Source organism: Dendrobates tinctorius, unplaced genomic scaffold (assembly GCF_039654945.1).
Source record: "Dendrobates tinctorius isolate UK_male_01 unplaced genomic scaffold, ASM3965494v1 ptg000061l, whole genome shotgun sequence".
Taxonomy (NCBI): domain Eukaryota; kingdom Metazoa; phylum Chordata; class Amphibia; order Anura; family Dendrobatidae; genus Dendrobates; species Dendrobates tinctorius.
Window position 1 is genome coordinate 761980 of NW_027361729.1, and position 27556 is coordinate 789535.

A 27556-nucleotide genomic window follows, 5' to 3' on the forward strand; every position below is an offset into this window, starting at 1 on the left:
CACCTTCCATGCCTTGCTAATGTGATACAGATATAGTATGCACATAGTCTGTGGCTGATACAGCATGTTGAGAGTTGTAGTTCGGCACGAGTTGGAAAGTCACACGCTGAACACCACTGATATACAGTACATAATCCGTGAAATGCACCAGAGAGACAGATAGAGAGCATGTGACCTACAATAAATTGCAAATAAGGGCGGCATTATGGATACTTAAAGGGGTCGTCCAACATACAAAATAATTTTCATTCTAAATCCCTATATATTTAATGCCACAATCTAAACTAATTCTTAATATACTTGAATTAAAAATTCCCCACCGTTCCCCAATTACACTAACTTCTTTTCTTTTTTTTACTACTTCCTCTTTAATGACGCTTCGTTTGAGAATCCCAGTGCATTCTGGGATACTCAAAGGAAGTATCATCAGGGGGCAGAGGCTGTGGTCACTGCTGCAACCACTTCCCCCCTCCCTGAATCGAAGTGTCATGAGTGATACTTATTTCAGAGACTGGGCTAGTCCCAGAGTGATCTGCACTATGCAGTGGGCTCAGTGACAGTGCACTCTCTCACTAGTTCAGGTCAGTAGTAACGAGCGGGCAGCAGAGCGCACTGTCAGTGCGCGTTTTCAGAATACCCAGCATGCAGAGACCAGCGCTGCCCTCCGCAAGTGGTGTCACTTGCAGGGTTGATGCTGGTCTCTGCACGCTGGGTAGATTTATAACATATACTAACAGTGCGCTCTGGTGCCAGCTCATCATCGCTAATCTGAGCTGGCGAAAGAGAAAGCGCACTGTCACTGTGCAAATCACACAGTGCACATCGCACAGAGACTAGCCAAGACCCTGAAACGAGTGTCACTTATGACTCTATGTTTCAGCGGGGGGTCAGGGGCTGCAGCGTTGACCGCATCCTCTGTCCTCAGATGATGATCTTCCTTTGAGTACCCCAGCATGCACTGGGATTCTTAAACAAAGCGTCATCAAAGAGGAAATTGTAAAAAAAAAAAAGCAGTTGGAGAGTGTAGTTAAGGAAAGATTGGGAATTTTTAATTCAATTATGTGAGATTAGATTATGGCATTAAATCAATAGGGATTTAGGGTGAAAATTACCTTGTATGTTGGACAACCACTGTATGGGAAATTTATTACAACTGTAATGCGCTTGAATAAAACGAGCCACATCTTGGATGCAGGATCTTGGACTGCACTAAAGAGAGAATATTTAATCTATGCCTGCTACAAACAGCCTAACTTTGCATTAAAATTTGCATTATTTTCTATTTTAGGAATAAAAGTTGTGTAGATCCACACTGTTCACTCTTCAAAAGTGTACCGTGGCAAATTATTGTACAACTATATCATGCATCATTCATGATGTTATAGGTTTCAAGCTGCAAAACTCCCAAAAATCAATGAATTCTGTCTATAGATGCAAATCCCATCCTACTATTTGGGGGTCACTACAAGACTATTTGGGACTGGATTCCATTGGAACCTTAGCTCAATCACTGCTATTCCAACTGTAACTGTCAGACTGGTTGAGATGACATCCGAACCACCAGTCTCTTGACTCGGCAGTCAATTAATGGCCACTGGCATCAACACAGGTCATTTTTCAATACATCATGTCTTCCGGTCCAGTCTGGAGGCTGTTGGAACCGTCGGGATGTTGCGAAGGGTCAGTATTAGTGATGAGCAAATGTGTTGGAAAAGGTGTTATCTGAGCATGCTCGGGTGCTAACCAAGTGTCTTCGGCATGCTCAAATAATATGTTAGCGTCCCCGTGGCTAATCAACAGATGCAAAACATGCGGGGATTTCCTAACAAACAGACAATCCCTGCATGTATTGCGGCTATCGAACAGCCGTGAGACATGCAGCCGCGGGGACTGGAACATATGTTTCGAGCACGGTTAGCACCTGAGCATGCTCGCTCATCACTAGTCAGTATGCCTTGCATTCCTTCCCTTTGCTAACTTTTAAATAGAACTGGAAAGCCCCTTTAAGAAACTAGAGTCATGCGCTGAGTTTTGCAGAAATAACGTTCTTATAGTGCAGATTTCAATTAAAACAGGAATCACCACTCCAATTGCTGTCAAATAACTCCCAGTATTCCCTTATAGCCACAGGCTGTTGGGAGTAGTAGTGTTCACAACAGTTGGAGTTCTTAAGGTTGCTGATGCATGCGCTAAAACTGATCCTGAAAAGGGAGGTGACATTGACTTTCCTTCACTGCCTGAACAGAATAATAAGAATGAGATCATGGAAATCAGCCGTGTACACCACATTTATCATTTCCAGTGGAAATTTGGAAATTGAGCTAAAAGCTTCCTCGAGAAGAAACTCTCCCCTTTATTCGAAAATAACAAACACCATATAAAGTCTTATGAAATCGGGCTGTCTGTAGCAGACAATACTGTTAACAAAAGTAGAAAACAATGTTTCAAAGTTTTCTTTTCTAATATTCAGCTATCAAACACGTCACATTTTGGATAGCCTTATATACTGTACTTGTACTATTAGCAAGGTCTGGTGGGCAAAGTCAAAACAAAGTTGTAACATGAACTATAGATAACTCAGCTTCTCGGTCTTCTGACCATAACATGAATATCGATATACAAATGTACCATGTATGAATAAAAGTTACATACAGCAAAATCTCTCCAAAAGACCACGTATGTAAGAAGCCCAGCCCAAAGACCACGTATGTAAGACCAGTCCAAAAGACTGCATATGTAAGATCAGTCCATAAGACTACGTATGTAAGAAGACCAGACCAAAAGACCACGTATGTAAGAAGACCAGTCCAAAAGACCACATATGTAGGAAGGCCGGTACATCAGACCATGTATGTAAGAAGACCAGTCCAAAAGACCACATATGTAAGAAGGCCGGTACATCAGACCATGTATGTAAGAAGACCAGTCCAAAAGACCACATATGTAAGAAGGCCAGTCCAAAAGACCACGTATGTAAGAAGCCCAGCCCAAAGACCACGTATGTAAGACCAGTCCAAAAGACTGCATATGTAAGATCAGTCCATAAGACTACGTATGTAAGAAGACCAGACCAAAAGACCACGTATGTAAGAAGACCAGTCCAAAAGACCACATATGTAAGAAGGCCGGTACATCAGACCATGTATGTAAGAAGACCAGTCCAAAAGACCACATATGTAAGAAGGCCGGTACATCAGACCATGTATGTAAGAAGACCAGTCCAAAAGACCACATATGTAAGAAGGCCGGTACATCAGACCATGTATGTAAGAAGACCAGTCCAACAGACCACATATGTAAGAAGGCCAGTACATCAGACCATGTATGTAAGAAGACCAGTGCAAAAGACCATGTATGTAAGAAGACCAGCCCAAAAGACCACGTATGTAAGACCAGTCCAAAAGACTGCATATGTAAGATCAGTCCATAAGACTACATATGTACGAAGACCAGACCAAAAGACCACGTATGTAAGAAGACCAGAACATCAGACCATGTATGCAAGAAGACCAGTCCAAAAGACCATGTATGTAAGAAGACCAGCCCAAAAGACCATGCATGTAAGGCTACTTTCACACATCAGTTTTTTGCCGTCAGGCAGGATCCGGCTATTTTTAGAAAAAACAGATCCGATGTAAATTTTGGAGAACTGTAGAAACGGATCCGTTTTTCTGCCGGATCCGTCTAGCAGGTTATATCTGTTTCCTGGGGGCTGGCCAATTGGATCTGAGCATGCGCAGACTTAAAAAAACGGATCCGGTGGCTGGATCCGTCTTTTTCTGGATCCAGCGCATTCCAGCGCCCATAGACTTTCATTGTGGCAAAAAGCCAGAAGCGTCGGATCCGGCGCTTCCGGCTTTTTCGCCGGAGACAAAAGACGTTACAGTAGCCGTTTTTTCCAGACGTCGGAATGAGACAAGTAGTCGGATCCGGCAAAAAACGGACGAACCGCAATGCCATCCGGCGCGATCTGGCGCTAATGCAAGTCAATGGGGAAAAACCGGATCCAGCATTGCATTTCGCCAGATCCGGTTTTACAAAAAAAAGCCGGATCTCGCCTGACGGCGCAAAATGTATGTGTGAAAGAGGCCTAAGATGAGCCCAAAAGACCACATAAGTAAGATGACCAGCCCAAAAGACCACGCATAAAGAACACCAGCCCAAAAGACCATGTATGTAAGAAGACCAGCCCAAAAGACCACGTATGAAAGAAGACCAGCCCAAAAGACCACATATGTAAGAAGATCAGTCCAAAAGATAACGTATGTAAGAAGACCAGTCCAAATGACCACCTATGTAAGAAGATCAGCCCATAAGACCACGTATGTAAGAAAACCAGTCCAAAAGGCCACGTATGTAAGAAGACCAGTCCAAAAGACTACGTATGTAGCAAGACCAGTCGAAAAGACTGCGTATGTTAGAAGACCAGTCCAAAAGACCACATATGTAAAAAGACCAGCCTAAAAGACCATGTATGTAAGAAGACCGTTCCAAAATACTACATATGTAAGAATACCAGTCCAAAAGACCATGTTTGTAAGAAGACCACTCCAAGAGACCACGTATGTAAGACCAGTCCAAAAGACCACATATGTAAGAAGACCAGTCTGGAAGACCACGTATGTAAGAAGACCAGCCCACCTTCCAGGCCAGATTTCCTATGATATAATCTCCGTTCCGCCACATGTCCATGGCCATTATCTCTGAGAAGATTATTCCACACACGATAATCACTTTTTAATGCACTTTTGGGTGATTGTGCTAAAGAGGTTTCAATTTACCTTATATAATATTCATGACTTTACATAGATATATAGATAGAGAGAGATAGATAGATAATAGATAGATGATAGATAGATAGATAATAGATAGATGATAGATAGATAGATAGATAGATAGATAGATAGATAGATAGATAGATAGATAGATAGATAGATAAAATATAGTGGAGCAGTGCCAATACATTACTTAGTTACATAGTTGCACAGCCTCTTGGACACATAATAACATACTATTCCAATTCAAAAAAATAAGAAAAAAGTAGGCAGAGGGCTTTTTTTAGCACATGGACTAATTAAAATGTCCTTTTTGCACAATTTATTGAAGTGCTGCCTACTCTTCTTTAATAGATAGATATGAATTATACAGATTAGATAATTATCAGATGTGAAGATGATAATTAGATATATATTTTGTGTGTATTTCTGTATATATGCGGGTTGGTATATAGCACTTCTTCTCTACATAGTTACATGCACCCAGAATAAAACCTTGAAATACAGTCTTAGATATACAGACAAAACTGTGCAAGGATCGGTCTGAATGCATAAAGGAAAGAAGAAAAAACCTGCGTGCAGCATTACCATTTCCCACATGGAAAGTGTTAGTCATAATGATAAGCAATAACCATGTGTTCTCTGTGCTTTTCATGAAAACAACCGATGGGATAATGATTCTGTCAACAAATACAACAAGTCCAAAATGAACGTATGTCATCTACGCCGGGAGCACTACCGTAAGGAAAATGAATGGAGGAACTTACATGGGTGCAGCAGGAATACTCTGGTTCAGAGCTGCTGAAAAGATGGGGTGTAATCAGGGACACCTGCATTCAATGCCTCACACAAGTACACCTGCCTCTTTGTCTAGGATGGGTCCGCCTGTAACAGTACAAGTTAGACACGCTCCTCCCAGGACTTGATTTACGTTTCACCTGGTGAGTATTTTGGATTTTTAGACACGAGGATTACAAATCCAATGAATGTTGTGGATACTTTTACATTGATAATCAGAGATGATTTCTTGTACATAGAAGACAGCGCTTGTAGACCTTAAAAGTAACGAGCGCCAATAATAAATAGTAAATAAATATAATTTAATAAAATAATATGTAATACAGGTCCAATACAAATGTTACAAAATTCTCATATTTCCCTTTGTGCTTCTGGGAGGTTCTAAAGCCGATCTTCCAGAATTGCTGCAACAAATGGCCTTCCATGTAAATGTCCCACCACGTTCTGATTTATAGAGAGGTGCCCCACCTCCGTCATTGGTGATTGATAGAGCTAGCGGGTGTTCAGTTTGCCCTCAGTGTGACCAAGAAGCACAGTGCACCATTTTAGTCCACAGATTTTGCATGCCATATTTCAATTACTGGTGACTGACAGCCCTAGTGGGTGACCAGTGTACCCTGGGTGTGACCAAGAAGCTCAGTGCACCATTCTGTCCACAGATTTTGCATGCCCCACCTCCCTCACTGGTGATTGACAGTGCTAGTGGGTGCTCAGTTTACCCTAGGTATGACAAAGAACCATAAGAATGTTAGAGTTGGAAGGGACCATCAGGGTCATCGTATCCAACACCCTGCTCAATGCAGGGTAGAAGCTCAGTGCACCATTCTGTCCACAGATTTTGCATGCCCCACCTCCCTTACTGGTGGTTGACAGTGCTAGTGGGTGCTCAGTTTACCCTAGATATTACCAAGAACCATTTGAACGTTAGAGGTGGAAGGGACCACCAGGGTCATTGTGTCCAACCGTCAGCTCAATGCACGGAAGAAGCTCAGTGCACCACTCTCCCCACAGATTTTGCATGCCATGCCACCCTTACTGGTGACTGACAGTGCTATAGGGCGCTCAGTATACCCTCGGTGTGATCAAGAAGCTCAATGCACCATTTTTGTCCCCATATTTTGCACGCTATGTCTACATCACTGGTGATTGACAGCCCTAGCGGGTACTCCGTATGCACTTGGCGTGACCAAGAAGCTCAGTGCACCATTCTGTCCACAGGTTGTATATGTCCCACCTCCCTCAATGGTGATTGACAGCCCTAGCGGGTACTCCGTATGCACTTGGCGTGACCAAGAAGCTCAGTGCACCATTCTGTTAACAGGTTGTATATGTCCCACCTCCCTCAATGGTGATTGACAGCCCTAGCGGGTACTCAGCGTACCCTGGGTGTGACCAAGAAGCTCAGTGCACCATTCTGTCAACAGATTTTGAAAGGCCCACCTCCCTCACTGGTGGTTGACAGTGCTAGTGGGTGCTCAGTATACCCTGGGTGTGACCAAGAACCATAGAATGTTAGAGTTGGAAGGGACCACCAGGGCCATCGTGTCCAGCCCCCTGCTCAATGCAGGGTAGAAGCTCAACGCACCATTCTGCCTACAGATTTTGCATGCCTCGCCATACTCCATGGTGATTGACATTGCTGGCTTGCAAAGAACTGTCTCTGCACGCAGTGACTGCAGAGATAAAGTGACTGCAGAGATAAAGTGACTGCAGACTTGAACCCCGAGGCCGGAAACCCCCATTAGGTTACAGTAAGTTCCGGCTGGTGACATAAGTTTGTAAGGAGCCTTTGATATGCAGTGTTCCGTTTCATGCTCTATCTGAAGCAAAGAAAAGTTACTATTATATTTCTCCTCTAACCTTTTCTCAGTAGTTAACCTTAGTCATGGAAAGAAAAATTCAATTTTTGTAGTTTTCATTGATCACATTGTTATTAGTAAGCATACTCTATGCTTAACAATGATTTTTCTCTCATACTTTTTGAGGAAACCATAGAAACACTTGAAGAATATTTTAAAGCAACTTCTTAAAGGGATCCTGTCACATTTACCATACTGTCCTGTCTCCAAAAAGCATATTGGAGAGTAGAGCAATAAGAGATGAGAGAATAATATATAAATTCAGTATAACTGCATGACTTGTAATATATTGATTTGATTCCTGCTCCCTCCTAGATTAGATGGTAAGTGTACTTTCAGATAACTTTTCATAAATCAAAAGTAGAAGTGAATATAAGATACTTTGTAACAAACAAATCTGCTTTTTTTTCTCCACTTTTAATTCACTTCTCGCCTCCCTTCTATTCCTTAACTGATCTTCCACTCTAATAAATCTATTCAACAGCTATTATACTTTATGGAGAAGAGAGGGGGAGGAGAAGTGAAGAGCAGGGAGACACAAGCAGAGAAACAGATACTGAAGCTTCTATAGCAAGTAATATATCTAGCCTAGGAGCTGGATTCACAGCCACACAGCTTAATACAACTGAATAATGTTTTCTATGCTACTGCTGTTTCTCTCTGTGCTAATAAAGGAAAAAAAAGAGCAGGAATCCTTATTTCTGTGTGTTTAGTGTAAGAGAGTCATCATGGCAGCTAGTCTCGACCTACTAGTCCAGAGTTAATTGCAAATTAGACAGAGAGGCTGCAGAGAGGAAAATTGGTGAAAGTGATATAATAGCAGGAAATATTGTTATTTCTCATGTACTCACAGAACATGCTATTTCTGAAAAGTTCCTTGAAAGTATTGTTCTCTTTAAGAGTACAGTGGGTGGTCTTACTCCGTTTTTGGTAGCATTCATTCAAAATAGGCTGTCAATTAATTAGTGAAACCACCCATTGGACTCCTAAATCCATAGCGAGCAGATTTTCAAATCAATGCAATTTACACATTATAGATCACTTTGCTCACTTGGAATTATCACTTGTGCAATACTAAGGAAATCCTGAAAACATGATGTGTCGGTGGTTCTTGAGGACTGGAGTTGGGGAACATTGTTCTAGAGGATTCAAGTGACGGTGCTGGATAAGGTGTGATCTATTGCTAATCCTTAATTTAAAAAAAAGCTTTAGTTTGTGGCAGGACACTAGGGCCAAGTGTTTTCAATGTTTTATTTCTTGAAAATTTTTGGTAACATGACAGCAATGCAGTAAATCCAACAATGCAGGCGTAATACAGCACAAGTAAACAATACAGTGTTCAGAGGACCGTGCCGGTCTCAAGAATGGTAATGAAAAAGCTGAAGATTGACCAAGTCTACAGGGATGTAAACACCCACTTCGCCGTCAGAACATCGTTACCATGAAGAACGATCAATTCTTACTTGTTATTAACACATAAACATACATTTAGAACAGAACTGGTGCCCCGATGTTCAATAATAAACCTTCTGATGAAACAATTGACTTAGTAGGAACCAAATCAGGGCCTAAAGAAAGGGGTGAAAAAACCAAAGGCGTGTACCAATAGAACAGATGGGGGGGTAGTAGGGAGTCGAGGGGCGGGGGAGGTTGGTGGGAAGTCCGTAGACACGCTGCTCAAGTCTAAGATTCAAGATGTAGGGTCAGTCGTAATCACAGAAATGAATTTTTCTGATTTCCTGTACGACACCCAAGGAGTCCAGACATGCGAGAAGGCAGAAAAGCTATGTGTAGAAAGTGCTACCAATTCTTGAGAATGATACAGTTGGTCAATTTTAGCTAATAACTGGCTCAAGCTTGGAATATTAGACGTATGCCAAAATGTAGGTAGGAGGAACTTGCCTGCTGTAAGTATGAAGGAGGCCAGTTTAGATATGGCTTTATTATTTGGAACAATTGGTAGATTGAAGAAAACATGTTCCGGTGTGAATTTTATATGGGTACGTACTACCTCATTCAAAACCTGGGATACCGTGTTCCAAAATTTTTGTATGGTGTGACAGGACTACCAGATATGTAGATATGACCCTCTGTCCTTCTCGCATCTCCAACACAAGTCCGACAAGGTGGCAAGCCATTTCTGCAACATGAGGGGTGTTGTATACCAGTGAGTCAATATTTTATAGCCTTTTTCTTGAACTCTCACACAGTGTGAAGGGCAATATGAAAATTTATATATAAGGTTAGTTTGTGAGTCAGAAAAGGAGTGACCTAACTCTCTTTCCCATCTCCGCACAAAGGCTCTTTTTTTGAGAAACTTGCTGTACAAGCAACATATTATAGAGGGCGGAGAGCACTTTTTTCGTAGTTTTTGTTTGGGAGCATTATGTTTCAAAAGTGGTTAAAGGTCGTGTAATGTCGCCATTTATCATGGCTTGGCGCAGCGACTTCCTTAGAGATTCATAATGTATGAAGGTATAATTAGACATTGTGGGTAGTGCTTTCATATCTTGAAAGGGTATAATAGTCCCCTCTTTATATATCTGATCCAATAGAGGTGATTTATCTGTTGATGTAGGTTTCACCAATCCCGCTGCCATGACATCCGAAACCTTAGCAAGCGGTGAGGGGGTTGGCGCTAAATAAAATGCCACTGACTTCCAGCATGGACACTAGGACGAAGTGTATGCATGGACTTTGTAGGGAAAGAGTGATCATGGACTTTGTAGGGAAATACAATGGACCCTAGTGACAAGTCATTGGATTCAAAGTTGCTTTCCAATCAAGTTCTTTTCTGATGGATCATCAAAGCCAACTGTTATATAGGAAGATCTTCTTACATAACAGTTGTGTTTGACGATCCATCAGAAAAGAACCCGATTGGAAAGCAACTTTGAATCCAATGACTTGTCACTAGGGTCCATTGTATTTCTTATGGTTTGATTCAGCACTATAAGTAATTTTCACCTCTTGATCATATATCAATGTCCATGGATGAGCAATATGTATGGATAGAAGAGGCTTCACAGTAATTTTTCCTCTAATGGGCTCAACATATTTCATTCTGATCTTGGATATTAGAAATTCAGCCCTATCCATGAACACATGATATAAAACGTGATTCAAATTTTTAAACAACTGGCTCAAACCATCTTAACTAAAAGGATAAGAAGATCTAGCAAGTAGACGTATAGCAAAGTGTTGTAAAAAGTGTGACAATACATAGCAATCTACACCCGGACTTGTGCACATTAGGCTTCAATCCTGTTGTGCATCATGTCAGAAGACATAAGTCAAAGAAAATAGAATTTACAAAACCCAATAGGGAATAACGGAGAATGTGAAAATGGACCATACTGAGAAATGTTGCATGGATGTCACATGGATTTTCTAAGGAGGGTTTTCGCACTTTGACGCATGTGATCCCTGCTCTCTGGATCCTGTATTACATCAAGAGAGTCCTATTCCTTCTTCGTTCCTTGATGCGTAATCTGTGGGTATTTCATCCCCAAGGTCAATAAGCATAAAGGAAATGACAGCTATACATTATATATCATGAGTACACAACAAATATTTTAGGTGTTGAGTCTCTCACCAGAAAAAAACTGTATTTGTATTTATTTGTAATTAATTTAGCAATGTAACATTTTGTATTTGAATTGTTTTTTTTTTATTACAAAAATAACACTTCTCAAAAACTATCCATCATAACTGTGTAGCAGAGCATGCATGGGTGGGTTTAGCACATTGCTCGCCTCTGTATTCAGAAGACCCCCAGCTCATACTGACTACTCCTATATTCCAGCTGAGGGTTAGGAGAATGTGAAGATTTATTTTTTCTATAATAACCTGAATTCACATCAGTATGTCAGCGATTAATGGCTCATTAATCGCCAGCATTTCACACCTTAGATCATTAGTGCAATGAAAGTTGGATCGATAGCAGGCTGCATGACAGTTTATCAAGCCATGCTGCTTATTGCTGCTTTCACTACACAGTTCAATTAAGTACTAATAGCCAATCAAGTAATGTTTGTGGTGTATTATCATTTTTCACCTTTAGAGGTGGAGTTTCCCGCACCCTGAAATACAGGCTTTAATTAGATCTGTCTAAGTCTTCATGTGTTAGTAAATGTTTATGTTCTGTCAATGTTCCTGATGAGCAGATGTCATTACCTCCATTCATTTTGCCATTTAGCTTAAAGTGAAACTTTGCGTTTGGCCAGTGGAGCTCTAGATCTCCTCACAATTTAAGGACATGCTTAAAACTTGTTTTGGCTTTATGTCTAAGTAAACTCTTGGTAGATACATCACAGTTATTCATTGGTTGAATAAGATGGGACTCCTACTCAATCCAAAGGAGACAAAGATATGGACTCCTACCAGGTACGACCGGGTCACATTTGAGATGGACGGCGATGAACTGTAAGTTGCAAAAGACTTCAACCTACTCAATGATCACTCAAGATGCAGCGATGACACCACAAGTCAACAGAATAACTATGGGCAAATCTACAATGAAGTCACTGGACAAGGTCTTCAAATCAAAGCACATTTCACTGGTGATGAAGGCATAGTTTGTTTTTTCTGTAGTAACATACGGATGCGAAACCTGGATGATAAAGAAACAAGACAGAAGAACCAAAGCCTGGTTCAGATTATTTCTTCTGCACTGGTGTACCACACGGCCAATCCCTGATTGTAGGCTGGCTGTTTCATTTGGTATGTATGCACCTGTGCAGCTGCCATTTTACTTGGGTGCGCTCCACCCTGTATTAGTGCAGATGCATTTAAGAAAGGTCATTGTGCAGAGTCAATACCAAGAGGTAACGCCAGGGACAAAATTAGAAAGCAAGTGAGTGATCAAAATACAAATCGAGGTCGGAAAACAGGATAAGTCAGGAGACATGAGAAGAGCAAGGACTAGTGCTATAGAAAAGGTAAGCTGAACTTATAGATTGACAGTGGAAATCAGAGGTTCAAGGGATTAAATAGAAGACAGCCCGGCACAAGGCTCTCTGGAAGGAGTAATCAAAATCTGAGTGGTACGAAAAGTGGTACTCCTTTTGGTATTTGTTGAGTTATGTACTATTCTGTAATGTTTTTACTGTCTGTACAAGTCCCCTCTAAATGTTAATGTATACCCAGGGCCTGGGACAACTCATAAAGTCCTATGGCTTCCAATACCAGCTATATGCTGATGACAATCAGATCTACCTCTCTGGCCCAGATGTCACCTCTCTGCTGTCCAGAATCCAAGAGTGTCTATCAGCCATATCCTCCTTCTTCTTCTACTCTCGCTTCCTCAAACTCAATGTGGACAAATCTGAAGTAATTATCTTTCCTCCATCTCGCATACCTTCCCTACCGGATCTATCTATCACAATAAATGACATCACACTTTCCCCTGTCCCAGTAATACGCTGCCTCGGAGTAACCCTTGACACTGTCCTGTCCTTCAAACCACACATCCAAGCTCTCGCCACCTCCTGTCGCCTCCAGCTCAAAAATATTTCCAGAATCCGTCCTTTCCTCAACCCCCACTCTACCAAAATGCTTGTGCATGCCCTAATCATCTCCCGCCTTCACTACTGCAACATCCTCTTCTGTGGTCTACCTTTAACTCTGCTGTCCGACTAATCTCTTTCCTCGCTACACTCCTGCTTCCCCTTTTTGCAAATTCCTTTACTGGCTCCCAATTTCACAGCATATTCAGTTTAAACTACTAACACTGACCTACAAAACCGTCCATAACCCTTCTCATTGGTATATTTCCAAACTAATCTCTCCTTATCTTCCCTCATGTAATCTCCGGTCCTCCCAAGACCTCTTTCTCTCCTCCACTCTTATTTGCTCCTTACCCAATCGCCTCCAAGACTTCTCCCAAATATCCCCCATCCTCTGGAATTCTGTAACCCAACACGTCTGGTTATCCACCACATTTGGATCCTTCAATCGGAACCTGAAAACCCATCTCTTCAAAAAAGCTTACAGCCTGCAATGACCACACGGCCACCTCAACACCATCGGAGCTACTGCAACCCCCGACCTACTGTTTCCTTCCCCACCATCCTATAGAATGTAAGCCTGCAAGGGCAGGGTCCTCACCCCTCTATACCAGGCTATCATTGTTAGTTTGTTTACTGTAAGTGATATCTGTATTTTGTATGTAACCCCGTCTCATGTACAGCACCATGGAATTAATGGTGCTATAGAAATAAATAATAAAATAATAATAATAATAATAATGTCAACTGCTGCAGAATATTTTTATGCTATAGAAATAAAAATTATTATTATTTTCATATGTAGGCTAAAACAAAGTCATTAAACTGAAACAGAAACAGATGTATAGGAGGCTTGAAATTTTGTGAAGATTAACCAAACTTTGCTACAAAGGTGAGGTTGTGGAAAACAGTTTCATGTCACGGACAAGACTGAGCACATCAACAAGACACAAGGTAGTTATACTGCATCAGCAAGGTCTCTCTCAGGCAAAGCTTTGACAGCAGCCTGGGGATTTTAGGTGTGTGCTGTTTAGGCTCTTTTAAAGAAGCACCAAGAAATAGTTAACTTGATTACAGTAGACATAGAGGTCGGCCAAGGAAACCTAGTGCGACAGATGGAAAACACATTGTGATTACTTCCCTTTAAAGTTAGAAGATTCTCAGCAGTGCCATCAGCTCAGAGCCGAAAGATGCCAGGAGGGAAATGGAGTCTATGGCACTGTCTGTGCAGAATGAGGTAAAAAAAACTTTATATTTATTTCAGGTAGTTTAAAATCAATATAAAAGCAGCGTTTAAAATGCAAAAAAGAGGATGTGAACGAACATTTTTTCCATCCAGTACCCGGATCTTCTTCAGGCTCATAGAAGTCTGTCCAGAAAGGGTCATAAAGGGGTTGTCCATAATGAGGGTCTGCGGGGACAGTGATGCACGGTGGAGGGTCCTGGCACGTGTTTTGGGCTACACGTCACATGTATGGGATAAATCTGAAGGTGGAGAGAGAGCGGCGGCTGCTGACAGGCTGCAGGGGTCGCGTGACGGAACAATGTCACACAAGCCCCTGTAGACTCAGTGCCAACATGGCTGGAACGGCACTGATACCGGAGGGAAGTATAAGGGTTATTACGTGACTGGGGGCAAACAGGGAATGAGAAGGGGGTCTCCATGAAGTGCACAGCCCCTTTAACACGTCTATGATTGAAAACAATCTTTCTACAGCTGCCTGCACAGCACTGTATACACCTACACAATGCTGTGGTGACCAACACTCAGTGACAGGACAGTGAACATCCCCTTTAAGGATAAAAATGGCTTTAGCATTAAGGGGTTAAATACCAAGCAAATAGGAATGTTTAGTGTTAAAATCAACTCTGAATTTACTGGTTATTACAAAATAAAAGCCCACTGTCTTTGCAGCATCTTTGCTGAGACTTCTAGTTCCACACCAGGAGGCTCCACATACACAGAGTCTCTGCCCCGCGGTGACGTCACAGCTCCGTCACGTGACCCCGAGTCCTCCCCGTGCTGCGCGCGCAGCCTCTCCAGCACCTCGGACAGTGCCACTTTGCCACGCCCCTCCAGTGACGTAGGGCGCCCATTACCGAGAACGTCACCAGTTGCCATAGCGACGGCAGAGCGGCGTCTCCTGCTTGTGACAGCGGATGACAACAAACATGGCGGAAAGCAGCGGCAGCGCGGAGACGGGTCTGTTGTTTGTTATTACTGTTTCTAGGCCGCGCTGACTGTGTGGACGGGGAGGGGCGGGAGGATGGATTAACCCTTTGTAAGGGCTGAAGAGCAGACATTACAGGGACCACCGGTGCAGCCAGGGGCGTGTTGTCAGGTTATTGGGCCCCAATGCTGACTAGGTCGCGGGGCCCCTCCACAGAGCATGCGCTGTATTCACACTGAGGCTTGTGGCCCCTCACTCTTCGGGGCCGGAGCTTCCTCCATGGCTCGGGTTGTGGGTTTTGGCTGTGGATCGTCCTCGCTGCTCATCTCTTCTTCCCTCCAATCATTTAGTGCTGATGCTCCTGCGATCCCCCAATCAGCCATCAGGTGTGTTACCTGCCCAATCACCTGTCCCACCCTCATACTCGTCTGTGTGCCAGGTCACCATAATAATTCAGGTTGCATACGTTACCTGGCACAATAGGCCAGCTCAGGCGGCAGCACACCGCCAGAGTATTCAGGTATTGGTCGTCCACGTCGCCATTTTACACCATATGTTCTAACTTTGTCTTATCTAAGCAAAGTTCTGTTATACTGGCAATCAGCAGACTCCAGTGATCGTCTGATTGCCTTTGCTACACATAGCAGCAGGGCTTCAGCAGCTCATCATTAAGGCCGGCTGTCAGTCAGTGCTGTGGGCGCAGTTACAGCCGCTTCTGTATCCTCAGAGCAGTGGCTGAGCGTGCGTCGGTGTGCCACCCCCGTGACTGAACCTGGAACACTGTCGGGGGCAATAAAGTTAATTTTATCGGTCTCCCATTGCTGAGACTCTGGCTTTCTTGAGGTTTATTACTGTAATCCCTGATTGCCGTCCAGCCATGTCAGTTTCCATTGGTCCATGGATAGATGGATGGTTGGATGGATGGTTGGATGGATGGATAGATGGATGGATGGATGGATGGTTGGATGGATGGTTGTATGGATGGTTGGATGGATGGTTGGATGGATGGTTGGATGGTTGGATGGATAGATGGATGGATGGTTGGATGGATGGTTGGATGGATGGATGGTTGGATGGATGGTTGGATGGATGGATAGATGGATGGATGGTTGGATGGATAGATGGATGGATGGTTGGATGGATGGTTGGATGGTTGGATGGATGGATGGATGGTTGGATGAATGGATGGATGGATGGATGGATGGTTGGATGAATGGATGGATGGATGGATGGATGGATGGTTGGATGGATGGTTGGATGGATGGTTGGATGGTTGGATGGATGGATAGATGGATGGATGGTTGGATGGATGGTTGGATGGATGGTTGGATGGTTGGATGGATGGATAGATGGATGGATGGATGGATGGTTGGATGGATGGATAGATGGATGGTTGGATGGATAGATGGATGGATGGTTGGATGGATGGTTGGATGGATGGTTGGATGGATGGATGGATGGTTGGATGAATGGATGGATGGATGGATGGTTGGATGAATGGATGGATGGATGGATGGATGGTTGGATGGATGGTTGGATGGATGGTTGGATTGTGCTGACTGGGCACTGCTTATCTCCTCATGCAATTTGTTGCAGTTTGCTTCTCCAGGAAGTTTCCTCTCTGTTGATTGGCAGGTTGATTAAGACAGAGGTTCTTCAGCAGTTGCAATGTTTGTTATAAAGCCTTTTGAAAAGGGCTGCTTTATATCAATTAATGGTGGAAAGGTAGCTATGTGTAGGCTCTTTTCAGACTATGTTTCTCTATATCCACCAGAAGTATATACCTTGTCATTCATCATCTCCGGACTTGTCTCCCATTGAGCACGTATGGGATGTCATTAGTCTGGAACTGCACAGGGAGCTGCCAGCAGCGGATCTTGATGATTTTCGTTCCCAAGTGCATTCAGAGCAGCAGAGCATTGCTCAGACGACCATTAATAACGTCACCGATCGCAGACAGTATTGCTGGAGCATGCTATCACCTCCTAATGCCACCCAGCTGCTTAAAAGCAGGACAGCAGCGGCGGTCTGTGTCCTAGGCAACGAACTGTAGAGAAAAAACAAGAAATGTGTTGATATCTGAAGAACAGCTACATATTTTAATAAACAGTAAATTACAAAAGTCCTTTTTTTAACAAGTCCTGACTATATCTATCGATGAAGATGGGAATAACCCTTTAAACAGTTTTCCAACGCTTTTTTCTTCTACCTCGGAAGGTGGAAGGTGCAGCTGATGTGCTTGTCTGCCAGTCCCTCTCCAGGTTATGTGGACGTCATGCAGATATCAAACCTCAATGGAGGTTTTCAAGCCTTAGTTGTTTTTATTGTATAGATGAGCCCATGCTGAAAATAATAAAATCAGCTTTTACTCACCCTCTCCAGGTCCAGTGCTGCATCTCCTGTTTTTGGTGATAGGCTGCAGCTGCGTCCAGTGATTGGCTGCAGCGGTCACCTGTGCTGTAGTTGTTACGTTACCTCTGTCAACAGAGATAGAGGCAGCGGTGGAGACGCAGCGCTGGAGCTAGAAAGGGTGAGTAAAAGCTGATTTTTATTATTTTTAACGCAGGCGAACTAATAGGGGGAAACATCTGTGTCTGGAAAACCCCCTTAGGTCTTGTTCACACGTTGCATTTTTTCAGTTTTTTTTTTGTTGCTAATTTGAAGTTGTGTTTCACAGTACCAGCAATGTCTCTGAGATTTCAGAAATCTCCTGCACTCATTGTTTTCCTGACTGATTTGGAATCCTGCAGCGTGTCACTGCTTTCAGCGTTTTTTTCTGTGTATTTTGCAAATACACAGCAACAAACGCAGATCTCAGTTTTTGATGCGTTTTCGGTGAAAAAACCTTAAGGAAGTTGCATCGTGATTTTTTTCCGGGGCACTAAACTTTATAAGCATGCACAAGAGATAGCAAATTCGTAGCAAAAACACAGCAAAAAACACGGCAAAACCTGCTTTTTTTTTGTAGCAGGTTTGGCCTGCGGAAAAAAAACCAGCGAAAACGCAACATGTGAACAAGGCCTTAATTAGAGGAGACTGCATGCACTTACCGTATTTTTCGGATTATAAGACGCTCCGGATTATAAGACGCACCCCAAATTTTGAGGAGGAAAATAGGTAGAAAATTATTTTTTAATAAAATGGTGGTGCTTCTTAAAATCCCTGCGGCTTATTGCTTACCGGGGATGATGGCTGCGGTGAAGCGGGATCTCAGGGTCGCTGCTGGAGGAGGCAGGAGTGGGGTGATGCTGCAGGCCACAGGCTGGGATGAGGGGGTGTTCCGATGTGCGGCGCGCCGCTGCGGATGTCCAGTGCTTTCCTCTGCGCTGTGTCCGTTGCTGCTTTTGCGCTGTGTCCGGTGCCGATGCTGCTGCGCTGTGTTCGGTGCTGCTGCGCTGTATCTGGTGCAACTGCTATGCTGTGTCTGGTGCTGCTGCTGCGCTGAGTCCGGTGCCGATGCTACTGCTCTGTGTCTGGTGCTGCTATTCTGTATCCGGTGCTGCTGTGCTGTGTCCGATGCTGCTGCTGCGCTGTGTCCGGGGTCGATGCTGCTGCGCTGTGTTCGGTGCTACTGCGCTGTATCTGGTGCTGCTGCTGCTGCGCTGTGTCTGGTGCTGCTGTTCTGTATCCGGTGCTGCTGCGCTGTGTCCGGTGCTGCTGCACTGTGTCCGGTGCCGATGCTGCTGCGCTGTGTTCGGTGCTGCTGCGCTGTATCTGGTGCTGCTGCTGCGCTGTGTCCGGTGTCGATGCTGCTGCGCTGTGTCTGGTGCTGCTGTTCTGTATCCGGTGCTGCTGCGCTGTGTCCGGTGCCAATGCTGCTGCGCTGTGTTCTGTGCTGCTGCGCTGTGTCTGGTGCTGCTGCGCTGTGTCCGGTGCTGCTGCTGCGCTGTGACCGGTGCCGAGGCTGCTGCGCTGTGTCTGGTGCTGCTGTTCTGAATCCGGTGCTGCTGCGCTGTATCTGGTGCTGCTGCTGCGCTGTGTCCGGCGGTGCTGCTGCGGGGGCTCTGCCGACATTTTGTGAATGGCCAGAGCCCCCGCAGTTCCGTGGTTTCCGGTGCGGTGGAATCCGGGAAAATAGCCGCCGGGGGGCGGCGCATGCGCAGATGGAGATTTCGGTACCAAGATCTCGGGAGATGAAACCTCACCACTGAATGCAGACGTGAGAATGCTGGATAGCCCCTTTAATGAATGCCTAGTATAAAGCCATGGCTCCATCCTAGAGTTTTCTGAATTATCAGATGCCTGGCGCCATGACCCATGTGGAGTTACCGGTTACGATCCCATTAATGTTGATTATAACATTGAGCACATCCTTATTTTAGGCCAGATCCGACCTATGACGTATTGCCGTTGGTGTCGACAGTATTAGATATTATTATGCATTGTCGCCCCTATGAAATATCTTTCACTTGCGACTGCAGATTTTATTTTTCTCGTTACGTTTGTAGCCAATCAACAAACGACTAATTGCTGGTAATAATTATTGCAGGAAGAGACATTGCAGTGTCAGAAACCTGCCGCACAATTCTAATTATTACTAATGGATTATTGTTGTGATAATTAACCACTTACAGAGATGGAAAGAGCAGGAAATCGTTTACGTTCCTAATCATATACTATTATTCCCTAATTATCCCCCTTCCACCATAACCGGCTGCTGTAACCTGCAATGCATTGTTCCGGGTGGGTATACACCACATGGAGCATTTTGTCATAGTTCGGGGCAAAGTTTGTACAGAGGTGATATAATTATAGAAGATGTATTTTAGGTGAATGGTAATTGTATTAATTAATGGTAGTCACAATGTGCAGCAGCAGGAGATGGTAGGGTAGTTTACAGCACACTGACGTATAATGGATCTGCGCTAGCTGCTTGTTGTATAGAGCTGTAATCCGGCACCTAAAGAAGTAAATGGACCTTCAGTTTCATCATGGAATATCAAATCTAGAAAATTAAATGGAATCTGTGAGCAGGTTTTTCTGAGAGCAGCACAATGTAGGAAAAGTGACCCTGATTCCAACGATGTATCACTTAGCATACTTGGTGCAACAGTTTTGATACAATTTTTAGATGTAGCATGTAGCAGAGCTCAGAATGCTGCCCCCCGCCCACACCACAGCTTTCTGTGTACATTGTCTATTTACAGTAAACTGCTTATCACAGGAGGGGGCGTGGTCAGACCAGGGCTCACGTGAGCTGTAGTCCAGACAGTGATACTCTCCTGGTGATAAAATATTCATTGTATTGAAACAACAGCACACAGCCCAATAAGTGGCACATCCCTGAAATCGGTGTCTCAGCCCCTACCTCACGCTGTCCTCAGATGACATAGCAAAAACCTGCTGACAGATTCCCTTTAAGGTGGTTGTCTTGATATTGATGACCTATCTATAGTATAGGTCATTAGTATCAGATTGGTGACAACGGCACTGCCATCCATCAGCTGTTCTCAGCTTCGGCAGCTGGATATAAATAGTGGATGGAGCGGGAAGAGCACAGTGCCATCAACTGTCTAGTGGTCGCTGCTGGGTACTGCAGATCAGCTCCACAAACAATGGAGTTGTGTTTGTTCAGCTCTGCAACCATTCACAGAACAGGGGGCACAAGTCCCCCCAGCTGTAAGGCTGTGGCTAGGAGGATTTTGGATAAAAGGCACGCCAAGTGTACTCTGTTTTTTGCTGCTGTCATCAGTGACTTGCACTGTTAATGGAGTGCAGTTTTCCAGTATACAGTACGATGCATTAAAGTGAATCTGTCAGCACATTTTTGCTGTGTAATCTGAGAGCAGCATGATTTAGGGAAAGAAACCCTGATTCCAGTGATGTGTCACTTACTGGGCTGTGCTTTGTTTTACTAAAATCAGTGTTTTATCAGCAAGAGATTATTACTACTGTACTAGGTGCCTTGTGCCTCTTGGTCGAGCCATGCCCCCAACACTGATTGGCAGCCTTCTATCAATATAGAGTACACACAAATAGCAGCCAATCAGTGTTGTGGGCGGGGTTATATAGGGCTCAGCATTCAAGCTCTGCTAGATCTGCAGCAGAGAAAACTGTGATTGTATCACAACTGCTGCACCCAGACAACTACGGGACTCATTGCTGGAATTAGGGTCTCTGCCCCTACTTTGTACTCATGTCATATTACTTGGCAGAAGCCTGCTGCTAAATTCCCTTTAAATAATTCTATAAAAGTACAAACGAAAAAAAAGGAAAAGAAACTCATATGACCACTTTTATATATAAATTTTTTTTTATATATTTATATACACTCACTGGCCACTTTATTAGGTACACCATGCTAGTAACGGGTTGGACCCCCTTTTGCCTTCAGAACTGCCTCAATTCTTCGTGGCAGAGATTCAACAAGGTGCTGGAAGCATTCCTCAGAGATTTTGGACCATATTGACATGATGGCATCACACAGTTGGCGCAGATTTGTCGGCTGCACATCCCTGATGCGAATCTCCCGTTCCACCACATCCCAAAGATGCTCTATTGGATTGAGATCTGGTGACTGAGGAGGCCATTTGAGTACAGTAAACTCATTGTCATGTTCAAGAAACCAATCTGAGATGATTCGAGCTTTATGACATGGCGCATTATCCTGCTGAAAGTAGCCATCAGATGTTGGGTACATTGTGGTCATAAAGGGATGGACATGGTCAGCAACAATACTCAGGTAGGCTGTGGCGTTGCAACGATACTCAATTGGTACCAAGGGGCCCAAAGAGTGCCAAGAAAAAAATTCCCCACACCATGACACCACCACCACCAGCCTGAACCGTTGATACAAGGCAGGATGGATCCATGCTTTCATGTTGTTTACGCCAAATTCTGACCCTACCATCCGAATGTCGCAGCAGAAATCGAGACTCATCAGACCAGGCAACGTTTTTCCAATCTTCTACTGTCCAATTTCGATGAGCTTGTGCAAATTGTAGCCTCAGTTTCCTGTTCTTAGATGAGAGGAGTGGTACCCAGTGTGGTCTTCTGCTGCTGTAGCCCATCTGCCTCAAAGTTCGACGCACTGTGCGTTCAGAGATGCTCTTCTGCCTACCTTGGTTGTAACGGGTGGCAATTTGAGTCACTGTTGCCTTTCTATCAGCTCGAACCAGTCTGCCCATTCTCCTCTGACCTCTGGCATCAACAAGGCATTTCCGGCCACAGAACTGCCGCTCACTGGATTTTTTTTCTTTTTCGGACCATTCTCTGTAAACCCTAGAGATGGTTGTGCGTGAAAATCCCAGTAGATCAGCAGTTTCTGAAATACTCAGACCAGCCCTTCTGGCACCAACAATCATGCCACGTTCAAAGGCACTCAAATCACCTTTCTTCCCCATACTGATGCTCGGTTTGAACTGCAGGAGATTGTCTTGACCATGTCTACATGCCTAAATGCACTGAGTTGCCGCCATGTGATTGGCTGATTAGAAATTGTCTTAACACACAGTTGGACAGGTGTACCTAATAAAGTGGCCAGTGAGTGTATATGGCATTGGTATATAAATGTACGGCGGATGTGCCCACTGCTTGTATGTAATGGGCTCAGCTGTAGCTGCAGCAGTTGCAAAATTTTAGCCTCTTAGATGCCGTGGTCAATTAAGACGGTTGCATTAAAAAGCTACAAATGGGGAAGATGTCAGTTCTGTCACTCATCGGTGCCCGACGGCCAGCGGTGTACTGATGGCCCCTGTATCGACCATGTTTGTTATCCTATGAAGCCCCGGAGATCACTTTACAATAGAGTGTAATACAATAATATGATGGTGCAGTGAATGGGCGATCCCGGAGGTTCATATCCTCTTAGGGGACCAATTATAAATATTGTAAACATTAAAAAAATATTTTACATAATGAAAAGTCGTAGAAGTATAAAAGTTGAAATTACCCCTCCTTTTTCTTCAAACGTAAATACAAAAATCTAAAAAAAAAATCATAAAAGAAACCTCATTTGGTATCCCTGCGTGTGTAATTGTCCAAATTAATAAAACAACATATTTATCCCAAACAATGAACGCCAAAAAAGAAAGTTGAAATTGAATTCAATCAGCCATATACGTCTCTTCCACCAGATGTAGTATAACATACCAGGGTTTTTGAAAAACCCCTGTGCTCCAGCTGCAGCTTGTCACTTGTACCATAGCTGTAGAAAAAGACAGACCGCACATCCAAACATTATACATTGATCTATTGCGGCTAAGCAAAAATTCCCAAAGCTGAACATGAGTGTCATGACTTTGTCGCCATGTGTCCCAGGGGCTCCTTCCGTGTCCCTAACGCTAGGGGCACCCTATTTCACCCTGTTCCCCGGATTACTTCTGATGGTGAAGACACCAGGGCCACATACCTTGCCTTAGCTCCTTAATCCACCCTTAGTCTATACCCTTCCACCACCCAGGGAAGAGGGGAGTAGTAGTGTACCGTAATACACCAACCAGACTAACAAGATGTAATACGAACAGGGATAATGAAAAATATTAATCATACAAATATACTCACATAAACAACAGAGGTATGCATTGGGGAGTGGAGGATGAGGTTAAACCAAAGTAGGAGAAGAAGGGGATTTATCACACACTCAAAATCTAGCAACAGTCACAGATAAAGCCACCAAATGCCTTCTCCAATAACAACCACCAACAACCTCCAGCCATGCAGCATAAGCTACTCTCTGACAATCAGTGCTAGCCAGGGCCCAGATTATATAGGAGATGGGAGCGGCTAACAGTGCACAACTGAACCTTAATTCAGGAAAGCTTCCAGTAGCTCTCAACTGAGCAGATTAACCCCTACCCTGTTTAAAAAAAACAACCAAAAACAATTGTTTTTTTTTACTCATCCTCCCTGGGTCCAGCACTGACACTCATCTGCTTCTGATGTCTTATCTGCAGTTGACATCATGACAATGCTGCAGCCAATTATTGAGCACAGCGGCTCATGCCGTCAGCTTGCCCAGAGCCACCGATCTCACTGATTTGCCGTATCACTGTCAACGCAACAATAACAGTCACCGAGAGCAACGGCGGACCAGGGAAGGTGGGAAAAGCACTGTTTGTTTAAAAATATCAAACTGCTGCCAGGAAACATGGATTTTCCGGAAGAGGAAAACCCCTTTAATCCATCTATTGACCACTGAACATATTTGCAACTGTCTAACTCTGTCTCTGTGACATCCATATGCCTTAATTGTGCATATCTTGATAAGACAACCCCTTTAAGGTTATGAACATGACATAAGCACTCTTTCTAGAAGCAATGTTACATTCACAACCTCATAGTCGATTAGTTTTACTTTCTTCATTTTGATGGGTCCCTCCATCCCTCTTTTGACCCCCGGAGTATGATTGAAGCATGGGGCAACCAATGCTCATCCACAGCTCCCACTAGTGATCCTCTCCCTGCACGTGTGTGGGTGCTGACACTTTATGAGGTCGGTATATTGGGAGTTAATCTCTGTACTGTACCTAACTTCATATGCCGGGTACATTTTCAGACAAAGGTCCTTACATGGTTCGGCAGCTATAATCAGCTCCGTGTAGGAGTTGTGTCAGGAAGAGCTGTGATTTTCCTCTTACACTTTGCTCATTCTTATGAAATGTTTTTCTTTTAACGAGGACATTTTTTTTTTATAAGAAACACGGAAAAAAAGTATGGATAAGCCGTACTTCACACTGTTTGAACCATGAAATGTACTTTTTGCATGATCTCTACGAGCCTTTGCGCGAGTCAGTGTGACTTACTAGAACTTTAAGGGCTCGTGCACATGGCCGTATTTCCTGAGTGCGATCCTATAAACCATCAGATCCCACCCAGATGATTTTGGGCTGCCAAATATGTTCCCTGGTCCGAGAAACAGAATCGCTGCACACCCGACTTTGATCCAATATTCGGATCACACTTGGAAACCATCAGACTGCACTCGGATGACATCTGAGTGCAGTCCGATTTTTTTTTTTCGGACTGACACAATGGAGAAGACGAATACATTTTTTCCTCCATCTTCCCCTCATCCGAGAAAATCGGATCACACTCTGATCAGACTGTGATATGCGTAATTGACCCAATTCTCTCGGATGAGATGTGACCCTAGCCCTAGATCATGGGTGCACAACCTTTTTTGGTCCAAGAGATGCATTATCAAACTGAACCAGTCCGGGGACCGCACTAAAAATGAAAAAGGTATTTACCTACTGAGATATTTGTGACTTATTGAAAGTATATGTGCCCTACACAGTGCTGTTTTGTTCATGCTATTTTGAACATTTCTCGGTAAAACTAATAGGTAGTTTATTCAAAGAGTATTTGAACATCGGACTTAGCAGTCCCATAGACAATGAATATAGTTAAAGTTCACTTGCTCGATAGATATCCAGATGGGCGTCTGCGGATCTCCTTTCTTGGGATTGCTGGGGGTCTCAGTGGCTGGAACTCCTATGAGCAGTAAGTTAGCCCTTATTCTATGTATAATGGAGAATATACAACCATGGGAAAACCATTTTAAAAAGAATTTGTCAGATTTTTTTCTATGTAATCTGACAACAGCATAGTATAGGGACAGAGACCCTGATTCCAGCGATGTAGCACTTTCTGGGTGTCGCTGTTTTCATAACATCACTGTTTCCTCTGCTGCAAATCCAGCAGAGCTCAGAATGCTGAGCTGTGTATAACCCGGCAACATCACTGATTGGCAGATTTCTGTGTACAGTGTGTATGGACAGAAGGCTGCCAATCAGTGGTGGGGGGCGGGGTTACACAGAGCAGTTGACTATGAGGCACGAGACATCTAGTCATGTAGTGATAATCTCCTGCTCATAAACCACTGATTGTATAGAAACGTTGAAACACAGCATAGTAAGTGACATATCACTGGAATCAGGGTTTCTGCTCCTATATCATGCTGCTCTCTGATTTCTTAGCAAAAACCTGCTGACAGATTCCCTAAACTTTGAAAGGCTGAATACCTTTTTTTGATGTTGAGTTTAGAAATTTCTTTGTCTTTGACCATGTAATAAATTCTAACTTTATTTTTCATTTTAATTCTAAACCTAATTATATACATTTAAGTTTGTAGGTATGGTGCAATGAAAGATGCTTCGTATATATCTGAGTATATTACAGTTGCCATTGCATTCAGAAACACGTACAGTATTCTATCGTCAAGCGTACAATGTAATTTTTTATGCCATGGGGCAATGAATTGGCTCATTTACCAAGTACGGGCGGTGCTATTTATAAAGGAGCATTTCTTCCCCCCCCAGTTGCATAGAAACAACATAATTGTGGAGTAAAATGAAGCATTCTGCACAAATGCCATATAAAATGACTGGAAGTGCAAAATAATTGTGTCCGCACGAGCACAAAACACAATATAAAAGTGGTTTATGTGCCGCCATAAAGTGGTTGTATTTTTAGAACGATTCTGCCGTGTTATAATTATCATTCCTTACATAAGACACTTATAATGCCGCCACGCACTGCTGATTGCACTCTTATTAGGCTGCCGATTATGGGAGATGGAGCAGGATCTGCAAGGTATCCAGACAAATTACACAATCCTTTGTAATTAATGTTTTCCTTTTAATTACAATATATTGGATATCTCCATTCATTTTTATTTTATTTACTTATTTTATTTATTTATTTTAATCTGTCAATACGATCTGTTCACCCGTATGACAGGTGTTACGACCAGGGCTGTGGAGTCGGTAAGCCATACCTGCGACTCCGACTCCTCCATTTCCCTTCCACCGACTCCGACTCCCACATATATTGCTTATATTTAAGTGAAGAATTTATTGTAGTACAATGTGAACATCAGACATTTAATCATTTTTATGATACAATAATCAAGATATTTAGATAGAACATAATATATATTTATTGGAATACAACTTTAGAACACAAAAAACTGTAATAAATTGTAAATATGTAATACACTGTATAATATCGATTACATATATATAGCATATATATATATACATATATATATATCACTATGTAATAAACTATGTAAGTGGCAAAAAACAGTTTTCAACAAAAACAGACTAAATAACATTTGTGCAGTCTATGAATTTGTTCTAAGAAACAGAATTGCCTCCATCAGACCCTCCTTCATAGATGACCTCAAATCTGACCTAATAATTTTAAGGCCAGAGAACAACCTCTCTACACTAACTTGGGTTGGAGGCAAAGCCGTAACCACATGGGCGACATCTCTAACAATTTCCGGGTATAAAGGAATTGCCTCATGCACAGTTTTGATGAACGGTTGAATTTTTCTATTTCTTTGAGAGCAGGTGAAACATTTTGCTGAAATATGGTCAATCTGCTGCTATAGGAGACGGAGTGAAATCTTTTTCCTTGCGGCAACGCTTTGCCTGCTCCATGTCATCCAAATACTTGTCAAAGTCAAACTCCTCATCTGACGAGGATGAAGATATGGC

The 27556-nt window shown here is 43.2% G+C and overlaps 1 protein-coding gene across 3 annotated transcripts in view; it reads left to right on the plus strand.

Moving 5' to 3' along the window:
* Positions 1 to 15056: 15056 nt before the first annotated feature.
* AGBL4 (AGBL carboxypeptidase 4) overlaps positions 15057 to 27556 on the plus strand; it is a 1778944-nt gene continuing 1766444 nt past the window's right edge. For all 3 annotated transcript variants that reach the window (XM_073579164.1, XM_073579165.1, XM_073579166.1), the window contains exon 1: positions 15057 to 15142. In XM_073579164.1, coding sequence (XP_073435265.1) covers positions 15100 to 15142 — 43 coding nt within the window. In that variant the 5' untranslated portion in view covers positions 15057 to 15099. The remainder of the gene's footprint in view (positions 15143 to 27556) is intronic.